Source organism: Rhamphochromis longiceps, linkage group LG20 (genome assembly GCF_057381845.1).
Source record: "Rhamphochromis longiceps isolate RC_006_pf linkage group LG20, R_longiceps_female_GT1.1, whole genome shotgun sequence".
NCBI classification, from domain to species: Eukaryota; Metazoa; Chordata; class Actinopteri; order Cichliformes; family Cichlidae; genus Rhamphochromis; species Rhamphochromis longiceps.
The window spans coordinates 227,934-251,293 of record NC_140576.1 but is presented as its reverse complement, the minus strand read 5'-3'; the positions used below and the strand labels follow the sequence as shown (position 1 = coordinate 251,293).

General features: G+C 43.9%; 1 protein-coding gene across 2 annotated transcripts in view; it reads left to right on the top strand.

The window, feature by feature from the left end:
- LOC146644512 (A-type voltage-gated potassium channel KCND3-like) overlaps positions 1–22,528 on the top strand; it is a 117,507-nt gene extending 94,979 nt beyond the window's left edge. Inside the window, exons 4-9 of one of the 2 annotated variants that reach the window (XM_085393202.1) lie at positions 499–667; positions 16,628–16,729; positions 19,796–19,828; positions 19,935–20,027; positions 20,934–21,193; positions 21,842–22,528. In XM_085393202.1, the coding sequence (XP_085249328.1) occupies positions 499–667; positions 16,628–16,729; positions 19,796–19,828; positions 19,935–20,027; positions 20,934–21,193; positions 21,842–22,016 (832 nt within the window). In that variant the 3' untranslated portion in view covers positions 22,017–22,528. The remainder of the gene's footprint in view (positions 1–498; positions 668–16,627; positions 16,730–19,795; positions 19,829–19,934; positions 20,028–20,933; positions 21,194–21,841) is intronic. The other variant, XM_085393203.1, reaches the window with a different exon arrangement.
- Positions 22,529–23,360: the final 832 nt, after the last annotated feature.

The following is a 23,360-nucleotide window of genomic DNA, read 5'->3' as shown; positions in this document are numbered from 1 at the left end:
GTCTCTCTTTGAACTGAAGATGAAATTGCTTTTGACTTGCAAATATTTCAGACTGAATTGGGCTAAATGACTTTTGGGAAATGTCCCCGGCATACAGTGTCCTCCTCTTTCTCCTCTCTAAAGGTTAATAGTATCTGCTCTCAGTGAATGAGTCAGTGGACTTTACTGTGCCGTTCAGTGACAGACGAGGTTTGGTTTGGCTTTTTCTCCCTTCGGGTGGAATAGAGTCAGCAGGCCAAGTCTTGTTCTGGTGGGCATTGATACATGCAGCATAGAGAAGCCTTTAAAGAAGATGAAAGCAGTGGAAGAATGAATAGCCGGCAAATTAAAATAAATTGAACATGAAATACAGTAGCATGTGCTTCTGTGGGATTTGAATGAATGACCTCAAGTCGGCTGTGCTTGACTAGAAAGTTGAGCTACTGCAGACAGATTTTATTAAATGCAATAGGTGTTTTACTAAATTAATTATCTCTTTCTCCTTGTCGCTTTCCGCAGGTACGGAGACATGGTTCCTAAGACGATCGCGGGGAAGATCTTTGGTTCAATCTGCTCTCTGAGCGGGGTGCTGGTAATTGCCCTGCCTGTCCCTGTCATCGTGTCCAACTTTAGCCGCATCTATCACCAGAACCAGAGAGCAGACAAGCGGCGGGCGCAGAAGGTACAGGTGAACACAGTTTTATTCCTCTTCAGCGGGGTCCCAGAGGGTTGGATCTCCAGACCTCCAGCCCACAGGGGAGCTCTGACATCTCTCTCACCCCTCAGAGGAGGGGAGGACTCCACAGGGTTCAGGTCATCCCTTTAAGATTAACGTGTTTGTATAATTTACATTGACTGACAGTATTTTCACATTAGCAGTAGTATGCAGTACCCACTGCTCCCAGTGAGTATTGTCAAACTTTAATAGTCTGTCTGATATGCAAACTGAAATTCTCTATTTCTCCATTAACTTAATAAATAGATTCACTTTGGGGGGATTCTTTCCTCCAGAGTATTTATATCTTCACTCGTCTTTTTGTGCAACATTAAGTAGATATTCTCATGCTCCTGCAGGTCAGTGACCTCCTTACACTGGATAAAATTACCCTTCCCTAAATCTCATACAAGGCATTTCAGTCCTGCGAAGCTGTTTTTCCCCCCACAGCTGCATTTATTTACCTTTATGAACGTCCCGTATTTGATTTAAACTCTAATGTCATTTTCCGCATGGCAGTTTGGCCTTTGCTGTATATCATGATAAATTATGAAAGAGGAGGGGTTATACTTTTTCAGTTTCGATAGCCCTAGGAGTAAGTTTGTCAGGCCAAATTGTTTTATGAGTCATTTCATTTTTAGAGTCCAGTCACAGCACAACTTCTTTTCTGTGTTGCCTCTTGGATGTTTGTAGCTGTTTTTCCTGGAGCGAGGAGTTCAGCCACCCAGTCACATGCATCCTCTGGGGGATCCTGTCTGTCCCTCTGTCTTCGATTCCTCTCCACAAATGGTTTTTTTTTTCTTCTTTTAAATAAATGTAGCAAGTCTCTGACTTTCATAATTGATCTGTGGACAGGCTAAGGTTGTTGAGTGTATTTAATATGGTAGCCATATGTAGGCCAATTTCATAAGCCACCTAGGGTCAGAAAACAGTTTTGGAACATCTGGTATAATATCCCTCATTAACTCAGAGGTCTCGAACAGCCACTGCAAAGTTTTCCCTCAGGACAGCCGCAGTGCTGCTGAGTGAAAACGTGCGAGACTGGCCAAGCAAACGTGACTGTAATAATCTTGATTTTACAAATTTCGCAGCGATCACATCGCCTCAAAGTTAGGCTCTGGCTCCAAACGTTACTTTGCAAACTCTTTCGACAGGCGTCACGGTGATGTAAGGGGTTGTGACACGTAAAATGCTGCAAGAATCAGAATAGGACATTGTCTGGATTTTTCTTTTCTTACATGAAGCACGCTGAGAGATAGGATGTGTCAGCCAGGTTTGGATTAGACTGCCTGAGCAGAGCATGAGAGTGACAAGAGACACAGGGCGACCGCTCGCTCCTGGTCAATTACTGCGCTATTCTCACATCAGCTCAAATCAGCACAATGGGACATTACATGGAGTTTATGTTAGGGGACTAGAAGGTTAAGGACTGTTTAGCGTCTGATCTGACAACACTGGCCTTTAGCATTCTCACATGTACTTTAACAGGTAGTGCATAGAAAGGATCGTGGCTGGAGTCCAAACAAAGGGGCAAATGTGTGAAAACGTTTAGAGATTTTTGCCTGCTCCTTTATTCAGAAGGATTCGTCACCGTGGCAGGTTTGGCAGATTTTTATGCCAGATGCAATTCCTGACATAATTCCAAAGGGATTAATTTCTCCGCCTGGGAAAAGAATCAATTAAATCAAACTTTTAAATCTGTTTACATTTTAAGGTTTTTGTAATAATGGTCATTGTAACAAATGATAAGATTGACTTTGATGTTGCCTTGTTTAAACTCTGGGAAGTGTTATTCACTTGGCTGTATCATTAATAACACATTTATTATGGCAGTATTAACAGATCGATTATATAAACACCAGACAAAAATCATTTTCCATCTCTAACGCCAAACTTCTGCATTAGTATGAGATTTATTAACATAAATAAAGGCTCTGGGTGCAACATACAATATAAAACTTTCATAAAGTATTATTGTTATTATGATTAGTGACACCAGAGTGAAAATTAAACATCTTACGGTTGGTGAATCCTGCTCCCATTGTGAAACAAATCTGATCAAATCACAAAAATTCGGTCCTAAAGACAAAGATTATTTGACTTTTTGTGCATTTGAATTATCAATATTATAGTAATTTGAGGGTGAAAAAGCAAGATTTTCAGAGGTTTTAAAGCCACGTTAATGAGTTTTTTCATTGCCCCCTGGATATCCATGGCCTGCATTAATTTTATGTTCACCCAGGATGAGCTCTTATTATTATGTAAAATATCAGTTCCCTCAAGCCAAAGTAGTCCTTTAAATCCACAAGCTAAATGTTATCATTACTCAAATCTCATCCAAAAACCCAATCCTAAATCCTAAGATACCCTGTCAGAGAAGTGAATATCAGCATTTTCCCCTCTTTGCATAATTTTTTCTCTTTCAGTCCGTCCTTGTGAGATTTCACCCTTGTAAGTATAGCAATAAAAAACACTCAAAAACAGATTTATAGAAATTTTAATGGTAGATGGTTTAAAGATCCTGTCTAGCCCGGTCTTTAGACCTTTATAAAATCGTGATGTGTCTGTGAGCGAAACTGGGTAGCAGCATCGGCTGGCTCACAAACAAAACTGGGCCAGTAATCATAGTCTGCGGGCAAAGCTGACCATTTCTATTCTCGTGAGATAGATAGTGGTTTATTTGGAGCTGGCAAACATACAGTGCACACACTGACACATATTTTCAGAGTCCATTCCTTTCTCTCATCACTGCCATTCACACCTCTCCAACTAAGGCTTTTTCCCTCACACCCTTCACTTGTTTGTTAGACCTTTTCACTCATCTCTACTCCCCTGCCTCCATCCATTACCACTAACCCGTCCCTGTCCCCCTTTTTTTCTCACCCTCTCTGTGATTAATGCAATCCATCTCAGCACACATTCTCTAAATCTGTTTAAAGTTCTGCAACTGTGGGCTGCCCACCACTAGGGCTGCCACGATTAGTCGACTAGTCACGATTACGTCGACTATCAAAATCGTCGACGACTGATTTAATAGTCGACGCGTCATTTGAAGCTTTGTAAGATCCCAAAAGCAGGAATAAGTAGCAGGATTTAAGAGTGTAATAACGGACTGAAACAGAAGATGGCAGCACTGCATGTACAAGGATGCCAGCTGCCGTTAAACCCCGAAGAAGAAGAAACTGTGTCCCAGAATTCATAGCGCGGCCCAGCGCAGTTGTCAACAATGGCGGCAGCTAGTTAGTTTTAATATTACTCTTATTATTCTTTCTGGGTCACAAAATAAACGTTTAACATATTTTCAGGCGAGAATGTAGCTGTGTAAACCTCAAATATCTGCTCAGTTTATCAAGACACCGCATATTTTCAAAAGCGCTCCGACGTTTTCGGAGGCGTCTGTTACCCGCTAGCTCGATAGCTAGCCGGGGGCCATGAGAGCACCGGACTCCCGGCAGATCGTTTTCAAACCCACCGCCCTACTCAGGTTAAACATATACAAGTCACTTAGATAACTTAAAAATGTTATTGTTTGGCTTTTTTCAGTATTTTATTTGTTCCTGAGTAAATCGGCTGAGTTTATTAAACTCCACCGAAACAATCTGCACATTTAATTAGAATTCAATTAACTATCATCTTGTCTTTATTTTTAGTTAGCACAGACCTTAAACACTTAAAGCTGTAAGCTAATGATAGTTATATAAGAGCAGATGCTGCTGGTGCAATAAGCTGTACTTTTACGTTCAATGGATGATGATCTGATTAGTCGACTAATCGCAAAAATAATCGGTGACTAGTCGACTATCAAAATAATCGTTTGTGGCAGCCCTACCCACCACCCAGTCTTAACTAACTGTAAGCTTGTCTGCTGAGCAAGCCTCCGTGGTGACATGACCGCAGGTGCAAGGATGAAAAGAGACAAAGAGAAGATGGAAGGATGGCTGAAAAGTCAGAAAATTAGCCAGAAAAGCAGTTTGAGAGGATGAAATGTATAGGTGAGGAAAAGAGAAAAGCAGAGGAGCAGTGAGGAGGAAGGCCAGAGGGTGAGCAGGGGAAGCAGAGGGAGCATAGGCAGAGGGTAGAGCTGGAGGCAGTGTTTGTCCCGACGCTGTGTCCTTTCCTGAAATAGCTATTACCCAGATAAGATAAGATAAGATTGTGGAGGTAAGCATCAACGACACAGCTCTCAGTTCTCACTCCTTCTTTATTCGTCTCCAACATCAACTGCGCATATCGCGCCACAAAACACAGGAACACACTTCCTCTACACTGGGTGTGAGTGGAGCCCTCTAGTGGTCCACCACACATGCCCCCCCCCCCCCCCCCCCCCCGAACACCCAGCAGAACTAGTCCAGGACCCGGGGCTTAAGCAAACGGCCGGAGCGGCTGAACTGGGGGGGTGGGGAACTGACAGAGGGCAACCCAGCCCGGGAGCGAGGCTGGCACTGGCGGTCAGAAAAAGCTGAAGACAACTCGGACTCCGTTGATTTCGGGTCGCTCCTGGGGGAAAAAACAGAATCCATCAGCCCGGTGGCAGGTGGGCGGCCGCGGCGAGGGGCCTGGGCCGGGACCACCTGATCCTCTTGCATAACATGTGCAGGCTTAAGTCTGTCAACAGAGACAACTTCCTGCCGACCGCCAAAGTCCAAAACGAAATGTTTGTTGCCTGGTTTAAGAACCCTGAATGGCCCGTCATATGGTGGACGCAGCGGAGTCCTATGGGCATCGTGCCTGACGAAAACGAAACGAGCAGAGTCCAATGAACTTGGAACAAAGGTGTCAGGCAGGCAGTGGTGCACAGGACCAGGAACAGGAAATGAGTTTCTTGGGGGGCGAAAAGGCAACAAAGAGGTATCGAAACATGGGGGAGGGCTCTCAGGTAAGAATTCCCCGGGGACCCGGAGAGGCTGGCCGAGGACCAGTTCAGCCGGGGAAACCCCGAGGTCTTCTTTAACCGCGCTACGCAAACCCAGCAAAACCCACGGAAGACGTTCGACCCAGTCGCCACTTGTCAAGGAAGCACGGAGCGCGGCCTTAAGTGACCGGTGAAACCGTTCGCACATCCCATTAGCTTGCGGGTGGTATGCTGTGGTGCGGTGGACCTTGACTCCCAGGCCGTCAGCCATAGCAGACCAAAGCTCGGAAACAAACTGGGGGCCCCTGTCCGAGGTAATGTCAGCAGGGGGGCCGAAACGTGAAACCCACGTTGACAAAAATGCCCTGGCCACCGTCGCCGCTGTCGTGGACGCCAGGGGTACCGCCTCCGGCCACCTGGTTGTGCGGTCCACCACAGTCAAAAGGTGCGTGAAACCCTGTGACTGCGGCAAGGGACCAACCAGGTCCACATGAACGTGATCGAAACGCCTACCCGGGACACGGAAAGGCTCGAGGGGTGCCTGTGTGTGCCGGTGGATTTTCGAGCGTTGGCATGGGATACAAACCGCCGCCCATTCTTTCACCGTCTTGCGAAGGCCCGGCCAAACAAACCTGGCGCTGACCAGCTTGACCGAGGCCCGGACGCCGGGATGAGAGAGGGCATGCACCGAGTCAAAAACACGACGACGCCACGAAAGGGGAACCACCGGGCGGGGGCGGCCGGTGGAAACGTCGCAAAGAAGGCGCGGACCGCCGTCCCACACCGGGGTGTCCTCCAGCACGAGGCCCGTTTTTGTTGACTGAAGGGCAAGGACGTCCGGGTCAGCACGTTGCTCGGCGGCCATGGCAGCGTAGTCGATGCCGACATACACCGGAGAAACCAACACACGTGAGAGACAGTCAGCGACGTGATTGGACTTACCAGCCACATGCTGAATGTCTGTGGTAAACTCAGAAATGGCCGCCAACTGGCGCTGCTGGCGTGCGCTCCATGGGTCAGAGACCTTGGACATCGCAAACGTCAAAGGTTTGTGGTCAACGTACGCAGCAAAGTTGCGACCCTCGAGGAAAAAACGAAAATGCCGTGTTGCGAGGTGCAGGGCCAGCAACTCCCTGTCAAAAACACTGTACTTGCGTTCAGCATCCCGGAGCGTACGACTGAAAAAGGCGAGCGGTTGCCAGAGACCTGAAACCCGCTGTTCCAACACTCCGCCCACTGCCACGTCCGAGGCGTCGGTGGTCAACGCGATCTCCGCCGACGGAAGCGGGTGGGCCAGCAGGGCGGCGTCAGCCAGCGCAGACTTGGCTGCGGAAAACGCACGGACGCGTTCAGGCAGCCAGTCAACCGGATCTTTGGCTGTTTTACCTTTTAAGGCAGCATAGAGTGGCTGTAGCAGGTGGGCAGCTCTGGGGAGAAAGCGGTTGTAAAAATTTATCATCCCCAAGAACTCCTGCAACGCTTTAACCGACGTGGGACGCGGGAAAGCCGAAACGGCCTGGACTCTGTCGGGCAACGGAACCACACCTTCAGCGGAAATGCGGTGCCCGAGGAAATCCAGAACAGGCAACCCAAACTGGCACTTGGAAGGGTTGATGATCAGGCCGTGCGCTTCCAAACGCTGGAAAACCTGGCGCAGATGGGACTCGTGCTGGCTCGCTGAGCAGCTGGCCACCAATATATCGTCCAGATAAACAAAAACGAACGGCAGCCCACGCAAAACTGAGTCCATCAGCCGCTGAAAGGTCTGGGCGGCACCTTTCAGGCCAAACGGCATGCGCAAAAACTCGAACAAGCCGAAGGGGGTAATGACAGCGGTTTTAGGAACGTCTTCGGGGCGCACGGGAACCTGGTGATACCCCCGCACCAAGTCAATTTTAGAAAAAATCGACGTTCCGGCGAGATTGGCAGAAAAATCCTGAATGTGGGGGATGGGGTAACGGTCATTCTCCGTGGCATTATTTAAACAGCGGAAATCTCCGCATGGCCGCCACCGACCGTCCGATTTGGGCACCATGTGAAGCGGAGAGGCCCATGCACTGTTCGAACGCTGTACAATGCCAAGGCGCTCCATGGCTGCAAACTCTTCCCGAGCGACGGACAATTTCGCGGAGGCAAAAATTAGAATACAATAAGAATAAATACAGTACACAACTGTACAGAATAGAATAAAATAAAATACTATATACAGTAGAATAAAATAAAATAAATATACAATAAGATAAAAATAGAATACAAATACAAATACTATATACAACTGAGTAAAAATACAACGATGACAGAAAGGATTATTGCATTTAGTATTATTGCATATGATGAGATGATAAGATGAGATGCTTGCTGGAAGGAAGGTGTATGTCTGTTTGCATATGTGCACATCCACATCTGTATGCATATACGTGCATGTCTGGGTGCAAAAGCCATATTTCCTGTCAGGCGTTAATCTGAGTGACCTTAGCTGTTCTCTGAGCTGCATTGTGGTGCAGTGTCCCGAACATCACCCAGTACAAGACCCCCATAGTACCCACCAACAGACCACTGTAGCATGACAGTGCTGTTCTCGTTAACTAGTACTAAATGACTCCTTCAGGCACTTGATATCTCTTTGGCTTGCCTGCTGTGAGGTCAGCGATTTGCTCAAGCACCCCTACATCCCATAGACAGCTTTTCTCCTTTTTATAACAGCATGACTAAAAAGTCTTATCAGTGCTTTCATAATGATATTGCACCTGGATGCTTTAATCCTCAAGAGAGTTATTACTATGGTAAAATCAAGGTCTAAGTGCCAAAGATGATGATAGATTTGCATATTTTTTTTGAGCATTTAGGAGATGCAGTCTGCACCATCCCTGCCTTTAATTAGCACATGGGATTAAGTGTTGCTCAGCATTTAAGCTTTTGTTCTCAAAATCAATGGAGTATCTCCTGAATTACATATTGTGCAAGCTTTAGTGGGAGATGTTGTTGAGATGATTTCACGTTCCCAGATAGTGTTTAAATAAGGCCGCCTTTCCTGCCTGCCTTGTAAATAGAGTCCCAGAGAGCAGCCATTTGGCTTTTCTACCTTTAAAACCCGCCTTCCAGCCAAATGGCTGGTAGGTGTTTAGCTAGGGTTTAGCTTCAGCCAAGTGGAAGCTAGTCATTCATATGTAAATTAGGTTGTTACCTGAGAATTCTGGAGGGGAGTGGGGGTGTGTGAATGAGGGGGGGGGGGGGGGGCTGCTAAAAGCTGTGAACTTCCTTTTGTGTTCGTCTTGATGCATTCTCAATCATCCAGGGAAATAAATCTCCAAAAGTCACCAACTTGGAGTGGTTAGTTTCCTGAGCCACAAGGAAACTTGGAGTGTTTCAGTTTGCCATCTTAGGGAGAAATCAACACACATGGGTGTATTTCCTTTGTTGCTGAGATTTATTGAAAAACAGTACAAAAAACCAACCATTTGTACACATATTTACAAATAATAATAAAAAGTGAGTGAGTACATTTCAACATTTTCAGCAATCACTCACAATCCTGGCACTGCCATGGTATCTGTAGTCTGCATTTACCACATGTGTATCTGTAGCAGTGAACACATCGCACTAAAGAATGTAGCATCATGGGCAGTGTAGTCTGTGTTGCAGGGAGAATGGACTGCCATACACGTTATGGGTCTGGGAGCGCGAGGAGGGAGAAAAAGGGGAGTGGAAAGGTACGAGTTGTCATCGAGGAAAAATGGGAGCTGGAAGCATGTAAATATAATAATAACCACTGCAGCCAAGAAGAGAGCCTGACGAGCCCAGTTGTAAGTAAGCTATTAAGACTCGACTGTACACCGTGTTCCTGTTTTCCTCCGAAAACAATAAGTTCCGTTGGAGCCTTTCAACGCCTCTCTCTGTCTCTGCTAGCAAAGTTGACCCACACAACAAAGTAAAGCTATTTTTCGGCTACGAGCCGACAGGGACCCCGCCGTATTAGTCAGAGGTCCCTTTACTACAGTTCGGAGTCGCGGACCTTCAGTAATAGTAATAAATCACACAGCAATAGTACATTCACGTTGTTGTAAAAAGCACGATAATATATTAAGTAATCCAAAGTATTCAGAATACGTTACTGTCATTGAGTAACGTAATGGAATACGTTACAGAATACATTTTGGGGCATGTATTCTGTAATGGAATACATTTTAAAAGTAACCTTCCCAACACTGGCTGTGTTTTAATATCAATGTACTGTACTCACTTCCAGCTGAATATAATTGTTCTCGCACTCTATCAGCATGCCTGTAGCTTAGGAGCTACAGCAGGTCATCTACTAATTGGGAGGCTGGTCGTTCAATCCCTGGCTGCTCCAGTCCGCATGCCAAAGTCTCCTGGGCAACATACTAACCCCAAGTTGATGCTTCGTTGCAGCATCAGAGTATGAATGTGTGTTAATCTAAGTTAGGTGTGCTTGTATGAATGTGTGACTGAGACATGTAGAATAAAGCTCTTTACGAGGGTAACTTTGCTACAAACACCATGATTAAAATTTTAAAATCATCTTTATTTGTTTTATACTGGAACTTGGTTCAGCCTGAAACTAGCCTTTTTAGCTTGTCTCGCAGTAAGTCCATTTCAGCTGACTGTCTTTTGACTTACTGCCCCTCACAGGGAAACTAGGAATGTAGAGTAGTCCAAGGAATGAGCTTTTGTTTTTAGCCTGCTCTCAAAAGGTATGTACATGTATATACACTGACCTAATTATTTGAAACTTTGACCTGTTTAATATGAGCATCAATCTCTGTAACTGTATACATGACTAGCTAGATCATAAGTGAAGGAAAGGTGTTTCCAGTTTAGGTTAAACGCTTAAATGATAAGAGATGATACACCCGATGGCAGCATTGTTGGCAACCTGGTGATTAGCTGTAGCAACTCGGGATTTTACTGACCTTTTTAAGAACTGCTACTGACATGTTTCCTGCACATTAGATTGCCATCGAGCCATCTGTCACTTAATAAAGATGTTATCCTCAGCAGATGATGAATAGTTCTCATTGTATAGACGACTCTGTCACTGCTTTTCACAAGTCTGATTTCTAATGTCCAACTAGAGCCATTAATTACTTATGCATGCTATATCCTTTAACAGCCCGTTACTGCCATCTATGTAATATGTAGTGTTCTTAACTGCAAATGACATATGACCTTCTCTGTCATTTAACCAACCATTTAGCAAGTGTTACTGGTCATTTACTATAGCAAAATGTCATTTCCTCCACATTTATTATCAGCAAATGGTTATGTTTCACAGAAAATCTGTTCTTCCTCAGATCATTTCTTAGAATAAGGCTGTGTTTAACTGAGAGTAAAATAGGATAGCCATTTGAGATTAGCTTTTGCAGTACTTACACGACAAAGAGAGAGCAGATGGGGGGACAGGGAGGAGGAGGAATTATTAAGGAGAGGAAGTGCGTTTTCCAGCATCTGCTGTCCTCTTCGTATCTTTCTCTGCCTTCGCCCCCACCACCACCACCACATCTAGGTGCTTTTTTGCTCTTGTCATACCCCCCTGTTCGCATCCATCTTCATTCGAGTCTAATTGTTAGCTGTTCTGGGCTCCCATTACAATTAGCCATCCATCTGGGTGGTGGCAGAGAGACAGCCCCTGATCTATCTTACCGCACAAAGCAAAGATGCATGAGGATGCCACTAGTTGCTGTATGTGGCACAGGAAGCACACAGCTGAGACACAGACATTAGCTTGTCTATTCTGCCTCCCTCTAGTCTCCAGTGTCACCGTTTCTGTCCTGCATCAGTTTTCAGTCGCCTCCTAACGGGATCAAAAAACAGAGTCTGGTCTACAGCGTTTGCATTAGTTCTTCTCTGTGATCATTTGCATGAAGGTATTAGTATCCTTAGGTAGGACAAATTACAATTTCAGATATAACATGCCTGGAGGAGGGGAAGGTTTAAATGAAGAAACACAAAGGCCAAGTGACACAGAATGGAAAAAGGACAAAGGAATTAAACTAGCTTAACTTTTAAATGTACCCTTGGTATTCTCCTAGATTCCCCTGTGGCTCTGTGAATAATCTCCCTACTTCCTGTCAAATGTACTTGAAGCCATTTTATACCTACATACTACGAGTTACTGTAAAAGCTACTGCAAAGCTACTATACTCAAAAGACCAAATTAAATGTGTAGAAACTCAGTAGAATGAAGCCTTGTGTGATTATTTCAAGCAGTTTATGAGGATTAGTGGCATTAACAATTGTTTTCGCTCTCTGTCCTGGTCGTTGTGTCCTTGGGCAAGACACTTCACCTACCGCCTACTGGTGTTGGCCAGAGGGGTCGATGGTGCGATATGGCAGCTTCTGTCAGTCTGCCCCAGGGCAGCTGTGGCTACACCTGTAGCTGCCTCCACCAGTGTGTGAATGTGAGAGTGAATGAATAGTGGCATTGTAAAGCGCTTTGGGTGCCTTGAAAAGCGCTATATAAATCCAATCCATTATTATTATCCATTATTCATATGTAAATGAGATTCCCAATGTTTATTTCTCCAGTATGATCCCTGTTTCTGTGACATTTCAGGGTTTTTTCTGTGTTTTATCACTTTGGCTGCAAAGTAGTTCAAGTTGAACCAGCTGTCTTCAAACTTAGTGGGTATTAAAATTGCTACGTTGCAGTTTATGAGTATTAAACTGGCTTCAGGCTAACATGGCAGAAACAAAACAAACCGTCCCACTCACTCCCTCCTGCTGGCTCCCACTCCCTGTAGTCTAAATCATCTCACTATTGTTTTTAGCGCGCACTCAGAAGGTTGAAGTCAAAAGGTGGAGATGACTTCTGGCTGAGAGTGTTTTGCCCTTCTAGACAATCAATAAAGTCGTCTGCACGTTGCAAGAAGACAGACCAATGCTGATGGGAGACTTCACCGAGGAGGTCAAGAGTGCTGTTGTGAATTATGTCCTTAATAAAAAAAAAAAGAAAACATCAGCATCACAGCAGCCTGTACAGTGGAGCCATACCTTTCTTTATAAAGAGGCGGTAATCCGGGCTTAGCAAAGGTATTTTGCCTCTGAGTAGTGTTAGTCTGGGGTTAAGCTGTCTTTGCTACAGATATCTGGGTAGAGTTATCACAGGCCTTGATTTCCTTGGAATCAATCTCCCAATTGTCCGGAGTGTCCTGTCTCTGCCGAGTCCCTAATGGATTTTCTAACAGTCAGGGTTTTTTTCTTCTAAATTTCACATGTATTTGCTCTCTGGCTCTCTTGCTGTGTTTGTCTCTGTCGCTTTTCCTCTTTGCGTATGTGTTATCATACAGCAACATACCTCAGAGGAAGTAAAGGACTTCTTTCCTTGTGGCAGGAATGTCAGCATGTGTAAAGGCAACTCTTCAGATGAGTGGCAGCTGCAAAACAGAATAAGAGTCTTACACAGTTATATATATATATATATATATATATATATATATATATATATATATATATATATATATATATATATATATATATATATATATATATATACGCGTGTGTGCTTCCTCATCAGATGGTCTCCTTTTTCACTTGCATGGTTCCAAGGCTGGCCTGAGGCAGAACCTAATCTGGTCTCATAGCTCGATTGCTCCACTTTTCACTTAGCCAGTTACTATACAGGCAGTCTAGCAAGGCTGTAACTCACAAGGTGCCATGAATTTTTTAACTTTCACATTCAAGTAAAAGATGAACTTCTGAAAAAACGCACTGGCACTGCTCAGTGGAGCATTTCACGGGCCCTGAGTGGATATGCAGCGTTTTTTAATCATTTGAGGATATGCCAGGTTAGATCCGTCAGCTGGCAACAAATTGTGTAAAATGGAGTGTTTTGCTGGCTTGCATCCTATAACTATAATCTTTAAAGTGTGATTGATCCTAAATTAGGGCAACGTGGCAGAAAGGAGGAAAACAAAGAGTAAAAAAGGATGCTTGGATCAGTTTATTGGCCTCTGGGTGTGTGGAAACATCTGGACTCTTTCAGTCAGCAGTATTGAACATCAGTATTCTGGCAAGTGTTAAAATATGTTGGATTTCTGAAAGCTACTGTTTTCCCCTGGGTTGATGCATTTAAAGTTAAAGTGGAATTAAATTGCATTTTGTCTACTACAGCGACCGTATCTGCTCTGTAAATCGCATGAGAAGTTTATAGCTTATACTTTTTTGGTTTCACAACAGCACCCACTGTCTGTGCATTAATCCCTCTGAGTGCTACATATTTACTATCTGCAAAGATGGATAACCTGTTTCCATACAGTCGAATCAAATTGTTTGGTCTTAAACCATATTTGCATAGAGCAAAAGGGTTTCTCGTATATAGATGGTTATATAGCAACCTGCTAGAAACTACAATAGCTACGGTTGTTGAATAAAAGCCTTAGTTTTCCTGCTAAGGCCTGCGTGACTGACAGACAATAACACACAACCTGTACCGTAGCTTCCTAAACAAACATGCACCTAGAAAGATTTTCCTTCTAGGGTCATTTTGCAGGTTCGGGACTAGGTAGCATGTCAGTTACTGCACATTAACCACCATGTATGTGTATCTGCATCTGTTTAGACAGAGTTTGGTCCTTGCTTTTACTACCAACGCTAACAATTGTCCCTCTGTGGCTTGCAAACTGTGTCACTAGGCTGGTCACTCCTACAGACATTGACATGGCCCTCCAGCTAACAATGAAGAAAATAAAAAGAAATTTCAGGAACCATGCAGCCATTAGAAATAGGCAGAGTCGTGTCTTGGAATTAGCATCTTAGGCCACAGAGCTAAACTTCTAACGCTTCCTGCAGGTTCATGGATAATTCTTCAAACAAGGGCTCTAAAATTCCAGTAATCTCTTCATGAGACAGACTGCATGAGTTCAGACCCTCCTGAGACCATTATTTATTTACCAATGGTGCATGTTATAATGGTAATCAGGGACCTGTCATTCAATTGTAACAGCAGACAGTCATGTTTTGCATTGAAAGCTGTTGTTTGTGTGACCCTGTGTTCCAAAGTATTTTCACTGTCAGCGAAATTCATGTTTAAAAACGGAGTTTATTCTCGTTCATTTCACTAAACATTGTAGTGTATTTATGGTGTGAATGTCTATGTTTCTGTGCAAAGCTGATACCTTTGGCTATTTAATACTCGACGTTGCAATATGCTGGTGTTAACGAGGACACTCTATCCATTGCCTTTTTTGCACTCTGTGTTCTCAGTGGTGCTTCAACAGCAATTCAGTCTCAATCTGTTGTGCCCTGACTCTACCTGAAAGCACAGATGAGCCTAGACACAAGTGCCCAGGTCCCAGAGGCCCTGGGAATCTATCAGGGGCCTGAAAAAGCAGATTCAATCTAGCTGGACAAGCTCTCAACATCCCCTCTATTAGCCCTGCAGCGCCTGGCAACCACTGCCACAATATCAGGCCTTCGGTTTGCATGGTCACCCTAGAGAGACGATACCACTGGCAAAGTACAATACCTGAACATAAAGAAGGGTTATTCTAAAGGCCCGTGGGAATGCTGTGCCAGCACAAATGTACAGAGAGGGCACAAAGAGAGTGAGGAAAACTTGTCAAGGAGAGCCGGAAGAAGGATGACAGAGAGAAAGCGAGAGGAAGATAATCATGAAGGAGAACAGGAGAAAATAAACCGTTTAAAAGGAGTTGTGCTATAGATGCCAAAGTGCAGGTTGGTTGCTTTGCGTGTGTGTGTTCACGTGCACTCCCACATGTTTATTACCCTTGCCTCGTTTTAGATTGCCAAATCACAGTATGAGCTTTCTGCAGGTCAAAAATACATTACTGTGTTTTAAATGAAACTAAAGTCTGGGGATGAGCTTAAATTACCATTCATTAGCATCCTCTTACCGAGCCAGGTACTCCTGCTGCTGCTCCACAGTATAAGGTTTGCATGTATATGTATGGAAATTCACCTATGAAGACGAGACGTGCATGCATAAGCGCACAGCGATAAGCAAACATACATCCACATACTTGATTAATCCCCCAGCGGTGCGTAAGCCCCCACCCCGCCCCGACAAAACGAGCTCTTCACTTAAACAGCTCGCAGTATCCTTCGAAGAATTTCTCTTCGATGAATCCATCATTTTGCTTTAAAATGCAGGAAAGTAATACAACCGAAAGCATGCTCTTTGTAGCCACACCGAGTTTTAAACCCAACTCCTGGCTTTTATGTGAAAATGGAAGACCTTAGAAGAGTGAGTGACTCACATTACACTGTTCAGTAAAAGCAGTTGTTCTGGTAACTGAGAGATTTACTGACACTCATATTTTCTCATACCCCTGGATACACAAGCTGAAGTGCACTTGGACATGTTTGCACACAAACACACACAGAGACACAGTACATCAAAAATCATTATGTTGGAGTAGAATTTCTCCTCTGTGTCAAAGCTGTGCAAGAACTCCCTGCAAGCACCACAGTATATCTGCTCCTCCGTGTATTGCATCTCTTCTTGTTGTTGTTTTTGTCTCAAGCTGACTAACGCAAGTTATTTGACAACTTGGGTGGAAAAAGAGACAGTGGACTTTGCGCTAACTATGATGCATGAGTAGGGTAACTGAAGATGCATTTAAGCCGACACCTAATACAGTGGCTCAGGAGTAAAGATGCGGCGCGCTATGGGAATGGACACTTTCTTGGTTTGTTTGCCTTTTTTTAATGCAAAACTGCTAACACAGCGGCACAAAAGCAGCCCGATAAATTGAATTCTCCGCTTTAAATACAGAATGACACTTAGCTGCTTAATTCATCCAGGATTTACCTGCTCCGCTCCAGGCTCCCACCATAACTGACTTTCAATCCAAGGAATGTGTAATCGTGTAGTCACTATAAATCATTCATAAGTATCACTGGAGATCAGAGTGAATTCATCACAGGAGATGAGAGTGCATGTTTTAGTAGAGCATGATTTGATCTATAACTAAAATATCAAGCATGCAAAAGTGTTGAAGCTCAACCGCGATGGGTGACAGGATGATGCCATTCAGAGACTTGTTATGGTATAGACACTCGCCAACATCTGGTTACTCTTCTTTCTCTCTCTGTTTTTGTAGAAAGCCCGTTTGGCCAGGATACGAATATCCAAGACAGGAAGCTCCAATGCCTTCCTCCACAGCAAGCGTAATGGTCTCTTTAATGAAGCTCTAGAGCTCACGGTAAGACTCGCCTTTAAAGCACAGACACCTCGCTGTTGCATTGTGGTCTGACACGCTTGCATTTGTTGTGTTGTGTTGTGTTTTTAACTGACAAGACAAAAAGCCTGACCTCTGCGGTAACTAAGTCATGAGATACAAGCCCTCCTTGTCTGTTTTTTAATTACGCCAGCATCCCATCAGAGCAGCTATCTGTGGTCTCATTCTATAAGCGGCACTTCTAATGCGAGCATCTCTGAGCCCAGCTGCCCAGCTGAGGAACAAGCTTCGGGCAATGCAGCAGGAAAAGTAAACACAACTCAAGGATGTTCCATGCCTCACAAAAATGTTGCGGTTCATAAGCACTACAGTGGCCCGAGGCTGACACAGAACAAAAACAAGTGCTTCTTCCACCCGCTCGCTCACTTTCTGTGTCTCTGTTGCTTTGTCTCTCTTCAGTGGCAATGGTGGAAACCGGGATGGTACCAGCAGTGCACAAGCTGTAGCAGAAATAACGCAACTAATTTACATTCATGCCTGAATAGAAGAGGGGTGACTGCGATGCTATCTGCAGTCATGCATGTCACTCTTGCACAGTGCTGTGAAGAAGGATTTGCACCCCCCCTCCTGATTCCTTATCTTTTTGCATATTTGTCCCACTTGGTTGTGTTTCAGATCATCAAATAAATTTTAATATTAGACAAAGATAACACCAGTAAATATAAAATGCAAGGAAAAAAGTCATCTGTATTTGCCTCCTAAACCCAATAGCTGGTTGTTATTGTCTCTTTCTTAGTGTTGGATCATGAACTCAGTTCTTTATATGCTCTTGTGGGTTATTTGTGTCCTCCTGGATGAACCATTAATGTGCTCTGGGAATAATTTTGGTAGACCACTCCTGGGAAAGTTCACCAGTGTTCAGAGGCGGGGAATCAAGGTCCAGTTCCGCCCTGGTGGGAGAGGCGATGACAAAAAACACACACACCACGACCTCTCCAGATCTGGAGAACCATGACATCAAGCCTGGCTGTGGTTAGTGAAATTGAAGCTTTCCAAAAATTGTGGTTAATCACAGTTAATTCATGATTTAACAAGAAGTGGCAATTGCTTTTTCACACAGGGCCAGGTAAGTTCAAGTTTCCAATAACAAACGAAAACATCCTTTAAAAACTGCATTTTGTATTTTACTCGCGTTACCTTTCTCTAATAGCATCGTTTGTTTGACAGTCTGAAACATGGAAGTGTAATAAATATAAATAAGGAACCAGTAAGTGGGCAAATAGCTTTTAGCAGCACTGTACATGAGTACATATGGCCCTGAATACAGCTTGCCTGCACATTTAACACTGATGGATAAATCTGCTTTACTGAAGGTTTCCTAACACTTTTCTTAAACAGTGTTAACAGAAACCAGAGCTCTGAGACGATATTTTGATATTTTTTATGACTTGATTGCCTGTAACATTTTCCTGCCTCATTAGACTGTCCTGTCCAGTTTCAAAATTTACAAAAAAAAGAAAAAATAATGAGTTAAGAAGATTATTGTTTGGGGGGGTTTCTTACCACCTTACTACTAAACCAATCGCCAGAGGGAAAAATAAGTAATTGAAAAAAGTAATTGACTTCTCTGTTAAATAACACTGCGAGAAAACAGATAAATGAAGCTTTCATTAGGTTTTAAATATTTTCTTGTATCATCTCACATGCCAGAATGGATTTTGAAATGGCACCAATTAAAGTGCTAATAGACTGCTTATGCCTAAAGTCAGCAAAGCTAAAGATCTGTGCCAGCTCAATAATTTTAATTGCTGTCAAACATGGGTTTAATTGTACTGAGGCTATTTACCAACAGTACATACAGTACCATGCCCAGCAAAACATTGTGTTTTGTCACCCAGCGGGTCAAGCTGTTTCCACTCTACAGTATGGTGGCCACCTGGGTGGTGAGCCATAGCCGCCTCCAGACAGACTGCTGATATCGGCTTTGAGTCGCATGTATAGAGAAGGGCAGAAATAGCTCGACCTAAACACCTGCGTTTTACTGCTGTGTTAGGTACAGATAAGCAGCGCGAGCACAGGTGCGCGGTGTCATCAGCGCAAGAAAGTACCCTCTCAGCACAGAAACCTCTGCTTACACCGCCAGCCAGCCACTTAACAAACAGAAAATTGCTACTACAAATCTTCCAAACATGGCGTTTCACTTGCCTCTCGGCGGTGCTGTGGAGCATGCAGGATCAGGGCAATGCTTTTTTTGGGGCTTTGTTTTTTTATAAACAGCTGAATTACAGATTCTGCTAGGAAGAAAACTGATGCAACGTATTGAAAGTCTGCATGCGAAACACCGCCGTAATTCTGACAAGTGCAATCAGAGCATTCGGCAACATACTGAAGAGAACGTCTTCCCAGGCGCAAGCTGAGGCTATTATGCAGAATAGTTTTGCCAATAAAATAAATAAATCTGTGTTTTCTGGGTAGTGGCTCTTCATACAGCATGGATAAATAGAATTCAAAATCCTTATATAGACAGAAAAACTCCAAATGCTACCTTAGAAAAAGTTGTACATGAAGAAAACAAACAGAACATTTGAACATTTATTCTCACTGTAACTAAAGAACACATAAGCAAATGAACTGCTTATCTTGCTCTTTACTTTGTTAAGAGATCTGCGAGTTTCCCCGAGACTCGAAAGACCGCTTATTCTCTGACTCACCTCCAAACTGCAGCACTAGAAATAGCACCTACTCGCAGACAAGTAAACACAGACACAGAAATGGGGGATATGAAAAACAAGTCATTATGAGTCGCCTGTTGCAAGGCTTCGTAACAGCACCAAAGGAGGGGAAATGTCACAATGGAAATTTTTATATCAGTTGTATATACTGTATATCTATTAGCATCGAGTTGCATCTCCATTCCAGCACAGATCAATGCGCCGGCTCAGCTGATGTTAAAAGAAATGCCTCTCTGGGTCTGAATAGTAATGTTCCACTGATTGGCATGACTGGAACCCTGACAGCAGCCTGTTCTGAGTACTGAACTATAAACACTAGTAAACTCTGTGTGTGTTCTCCCTTTGTCTTCTTCTCAAGCAACTTCCATACAAGATGAACCTTTCGGATCAGGTACTGAGGCAGCCGTTGGTCGTACACCTCCCACAGCTGATTATTGTCTCTCTGCAAAGAAGCATAGCATAACATTTATTTTTGTATTTGTGTGTGTGTGTTTCAGGGTTCCACTGAGGATGAGAAACGCTTAAGCAAGTCTACCTCTCTTTTAGAGAGCCAGCATCACCACCTGCTGCACTGCTTGGAGAAAACCACAGTGAGTGTTCTCATACTCGAGCTCTTTGTCATAATAATCTCTTAGTTCCTGTTTCACAGAGCTGAGGAGGCTCTGTCTGTATACAACTCAAAATTGTGCCGTCATCTATAGATTTCTTTGTATCTGGGGTTCATTAGGTGAAAAAAACTGACAGCTTGGCGTAATGTGTAGATCGACAGTATTTTTATGTCCAAGTACTGCTAACCAAAGCGTGATATCCAGTGCTTTGTGTTGCACTTACGATACACCCTCGACATGCCTGTATGTCCGTATAGATGCGCTCTCTGTTTCACAAGCATGACTCGCACACAAGCTGTCACTATTTAAAGGCATTTGTCTGCACTCGCTTAAGTCCAGTGTAGATGTGTTCACCTGTGTTTTGCTCAGATGGGAACTGCAGCCCGCTGATAGGTCTGTATGTTCACAGCCTCCGAGTGACCCCTTTCATGTGAAAGTAGTATACATTGTTCATATGATGATGGAAAAATGATTCAGAGCTAGCCTGTGAGGCTGTAATGGGCCTTCAGAGGACATTGGCTTATATTAATTTCCTGGAGAATTTTAACCAAACCTGCCATTCGTCTTACCCTTACTGCTACTCTGACCCTAACCTAAGCCTAAACTTAAGATATAACGATTTATGTTACAGGGATCTGTTTTTTTATGGTTATATGTGGTCATATCAGATTTATGTCCCCATGACATGAGTAATACTTGGCACACACACACAGCATGGACACTCACATAAGAAATAATCACACTTTCTGAGTTATTGATCTAGGCAACAAAGCAGAAAATGTCAGGATATATGAAGCCATGTACATAGATATAAATGCTGTAAATTTCACGTGATTTTTTTATGACACCCTGTCTCGCCGTCTCCCTCCCTGTCTTGTGTCTTTGTAGAACCACGAGTTTGTGGACGAGCAGTATTACCAGCAGAGCTACCTGGAAGGCGGGCTGCAGAATTACCCGTCCCGAAGCCCCTCCCTTTCCAGTCAAGACGGTGTGACGGGGACGTGCTGCACCCGGCGAACCAAGAAGCACCACACCCCTTTACCGAACGCCAGTGCCCCAGCACACATGCAGCCTTTGACGCACACTCACACGCACCCACAAGGCTTGCAGGAGCTCAGCACCATCCACATCCAGCCTCTCAGCACCAGGTGAGATCAGGGTAACAAAAAGCCAAAGCAGTTCCATCTCATACACTTGGACCGCTCAAGTGAAACTCTTGAGATTAAGACGTCTTTTGAGATGTGCTCATTTTCCCCCGGCTAAGAGAGCAACTTGAGTGTTTTGCAGTATTTGCCTGTTACACAGAAAACAGAGTATTATAAGTATCCTCTTGAAATAGCTTCTCCTGTGCTCTGACAAGGTGTTGTATAGACACGCAAGGCTGGAAGTTGATTTTCAGTACTTCTGGTGTTTGTTTGGTCAAAGTGGTTATATTGCCTTTGTTGGGCTGTTCTGTGTGCAGCCTTTTGTTTTGTTTTTTGGTCGTTTTTTTATGTTTTTAACTATTTTAATTAGTTTGACTTTTTGTCCTTCTGTCTTGTTATAGTTTGGCTTTAGTTTGAGGATTTTTCTTTTTACTTTGGGGAATTATAACCAAATAACACCATTTACTGGTTCCATTTTTATAGATTTTGTTAACTTTGAAAGGGCTCTAAGCTATCACCCCACTGAAAGTTGCCATCGAAGAGGAGAGAGGAGGATTTCTCACTCTGTCCTCGGCACTAATCTTCACAAAAAGGAATATTTCTCTATGGATTGCCCTAATCCTTGCTTGTCTTTCTTAAATTTTCCTTCAGCCGCTCCAGTCTGAACATGCGCGTAGATGAGCCAGCCCCTCTGAACTGCCAGAGCAGCCAGATCACCACAGCAATCATCAGCATTCCCACGCCCCCAGTGACGACTCCGGAGGGTGACGCTCATCTGCCGGCAGGCCCCGCCCACCAAAATGTTGTGAAGGTGTCTGCACTGTGAAGACTAGAGTGCAGGCGCGTCACACAGAAAGACAGATTTAAAAGGGGAAAAAAAACTCATCGAGACAGACGGAGGGACGGAAGAGGACAGAACGACGGAAGAGAGAAAGCGTTCAGTCCTGGTCTGGCCTTGGTCGAGCCTGCCCTCTGCTGGTCATGTACTGTAACGACATGGACTCCCCGTGTGGACGGAGGATGGCTTTTAGATACAGTGTCGTCATGTTAGTGGTTGGCGTACGTGTTCGTGCGAGTGAAAGAGTGAGAAACCCCTGTAGGGAGTCGTTTTAGATAAGCGGGTGAGTGAGTGAGTGTCTCCCAAGTGTCAGTGGTGAGCTCCCCGAGTAAGTCATGTGTCACTGTGCACAAAGCACCTTTTCTTATGATTTACGCTTCAGTTTGACGTTTTAGCTGGAGATGTAAGGAAACCTCAGAGGGAAACAAAGAAATAACAATAATAAGACGTAATCAACCCACCGCCTCGTCGTTTGTTTTCTCTCCATAGATAAATATGGCTCCAATCCTTTTCAGCTCCAATATTATTCCAATTTGAGTAAAATTCCAAAAAGATTCTGATGGTTTTCATATTTTCATATTTGTGAATGGGTGCGTGTGAATTTATTTTTTATTTTTGGGGGCTAGATAGAGGAATTGTGATCTTTTGGATAGAAGGTGTGTGTGCGTGTGAGCGTGTGTGTTTGTTCCTCAGCTGATTGAAAACTTGTGTTTCAGTTCTTCTGAAAGTCTCTGTGGCTCAGTATGTGGTATATTTGACTAGCTGCCACTCTGAAGGGTTCAGCACACACATTTCTGTCCAAAGTTCTCAGCTACAAGGCTTTTACACGACATGTGCCTGTTCTGCTGGAGTTTAAAGATATTTATTCGTTTTTTTCTAGCTTTCTGAATTTCTCCACGTTCCCCGTTCATTCCCACTTTTCGGCTCTTCCAGCCTGACGGACCTCAAATATCTCGATTTCCCTGATGTAGAAACCAAAAAGTCTATTTTTAATTCAAAACCATCACAATTAAAAGCACAAGGCGTTCGCTGAGAATTTCTGACACAAATCTGTCCTGAGCCTGGGATCTTTGTGAATATTGTTAATAGAATATTTTGTAATATTTGACCATTGTTTGGCAGAACCAGTGAAGCTGTCCTCTCGTTCTCTCTCTTTGCCTCACTCTGTCTTTCTCTCTGCGCTCTCTCCATTTCTCTCGCTCTCGTTGTTGTCCCGTTGTATCCCTTCCTCCTGTGTGAACAACAGTATGCTTTCAGTAGTCTTTCTAGCCGTCGACGTTTTTTCTCCCCCAAACTCAGCGGGCATTTTTTTTGAAGTTGTTGAGTATATGT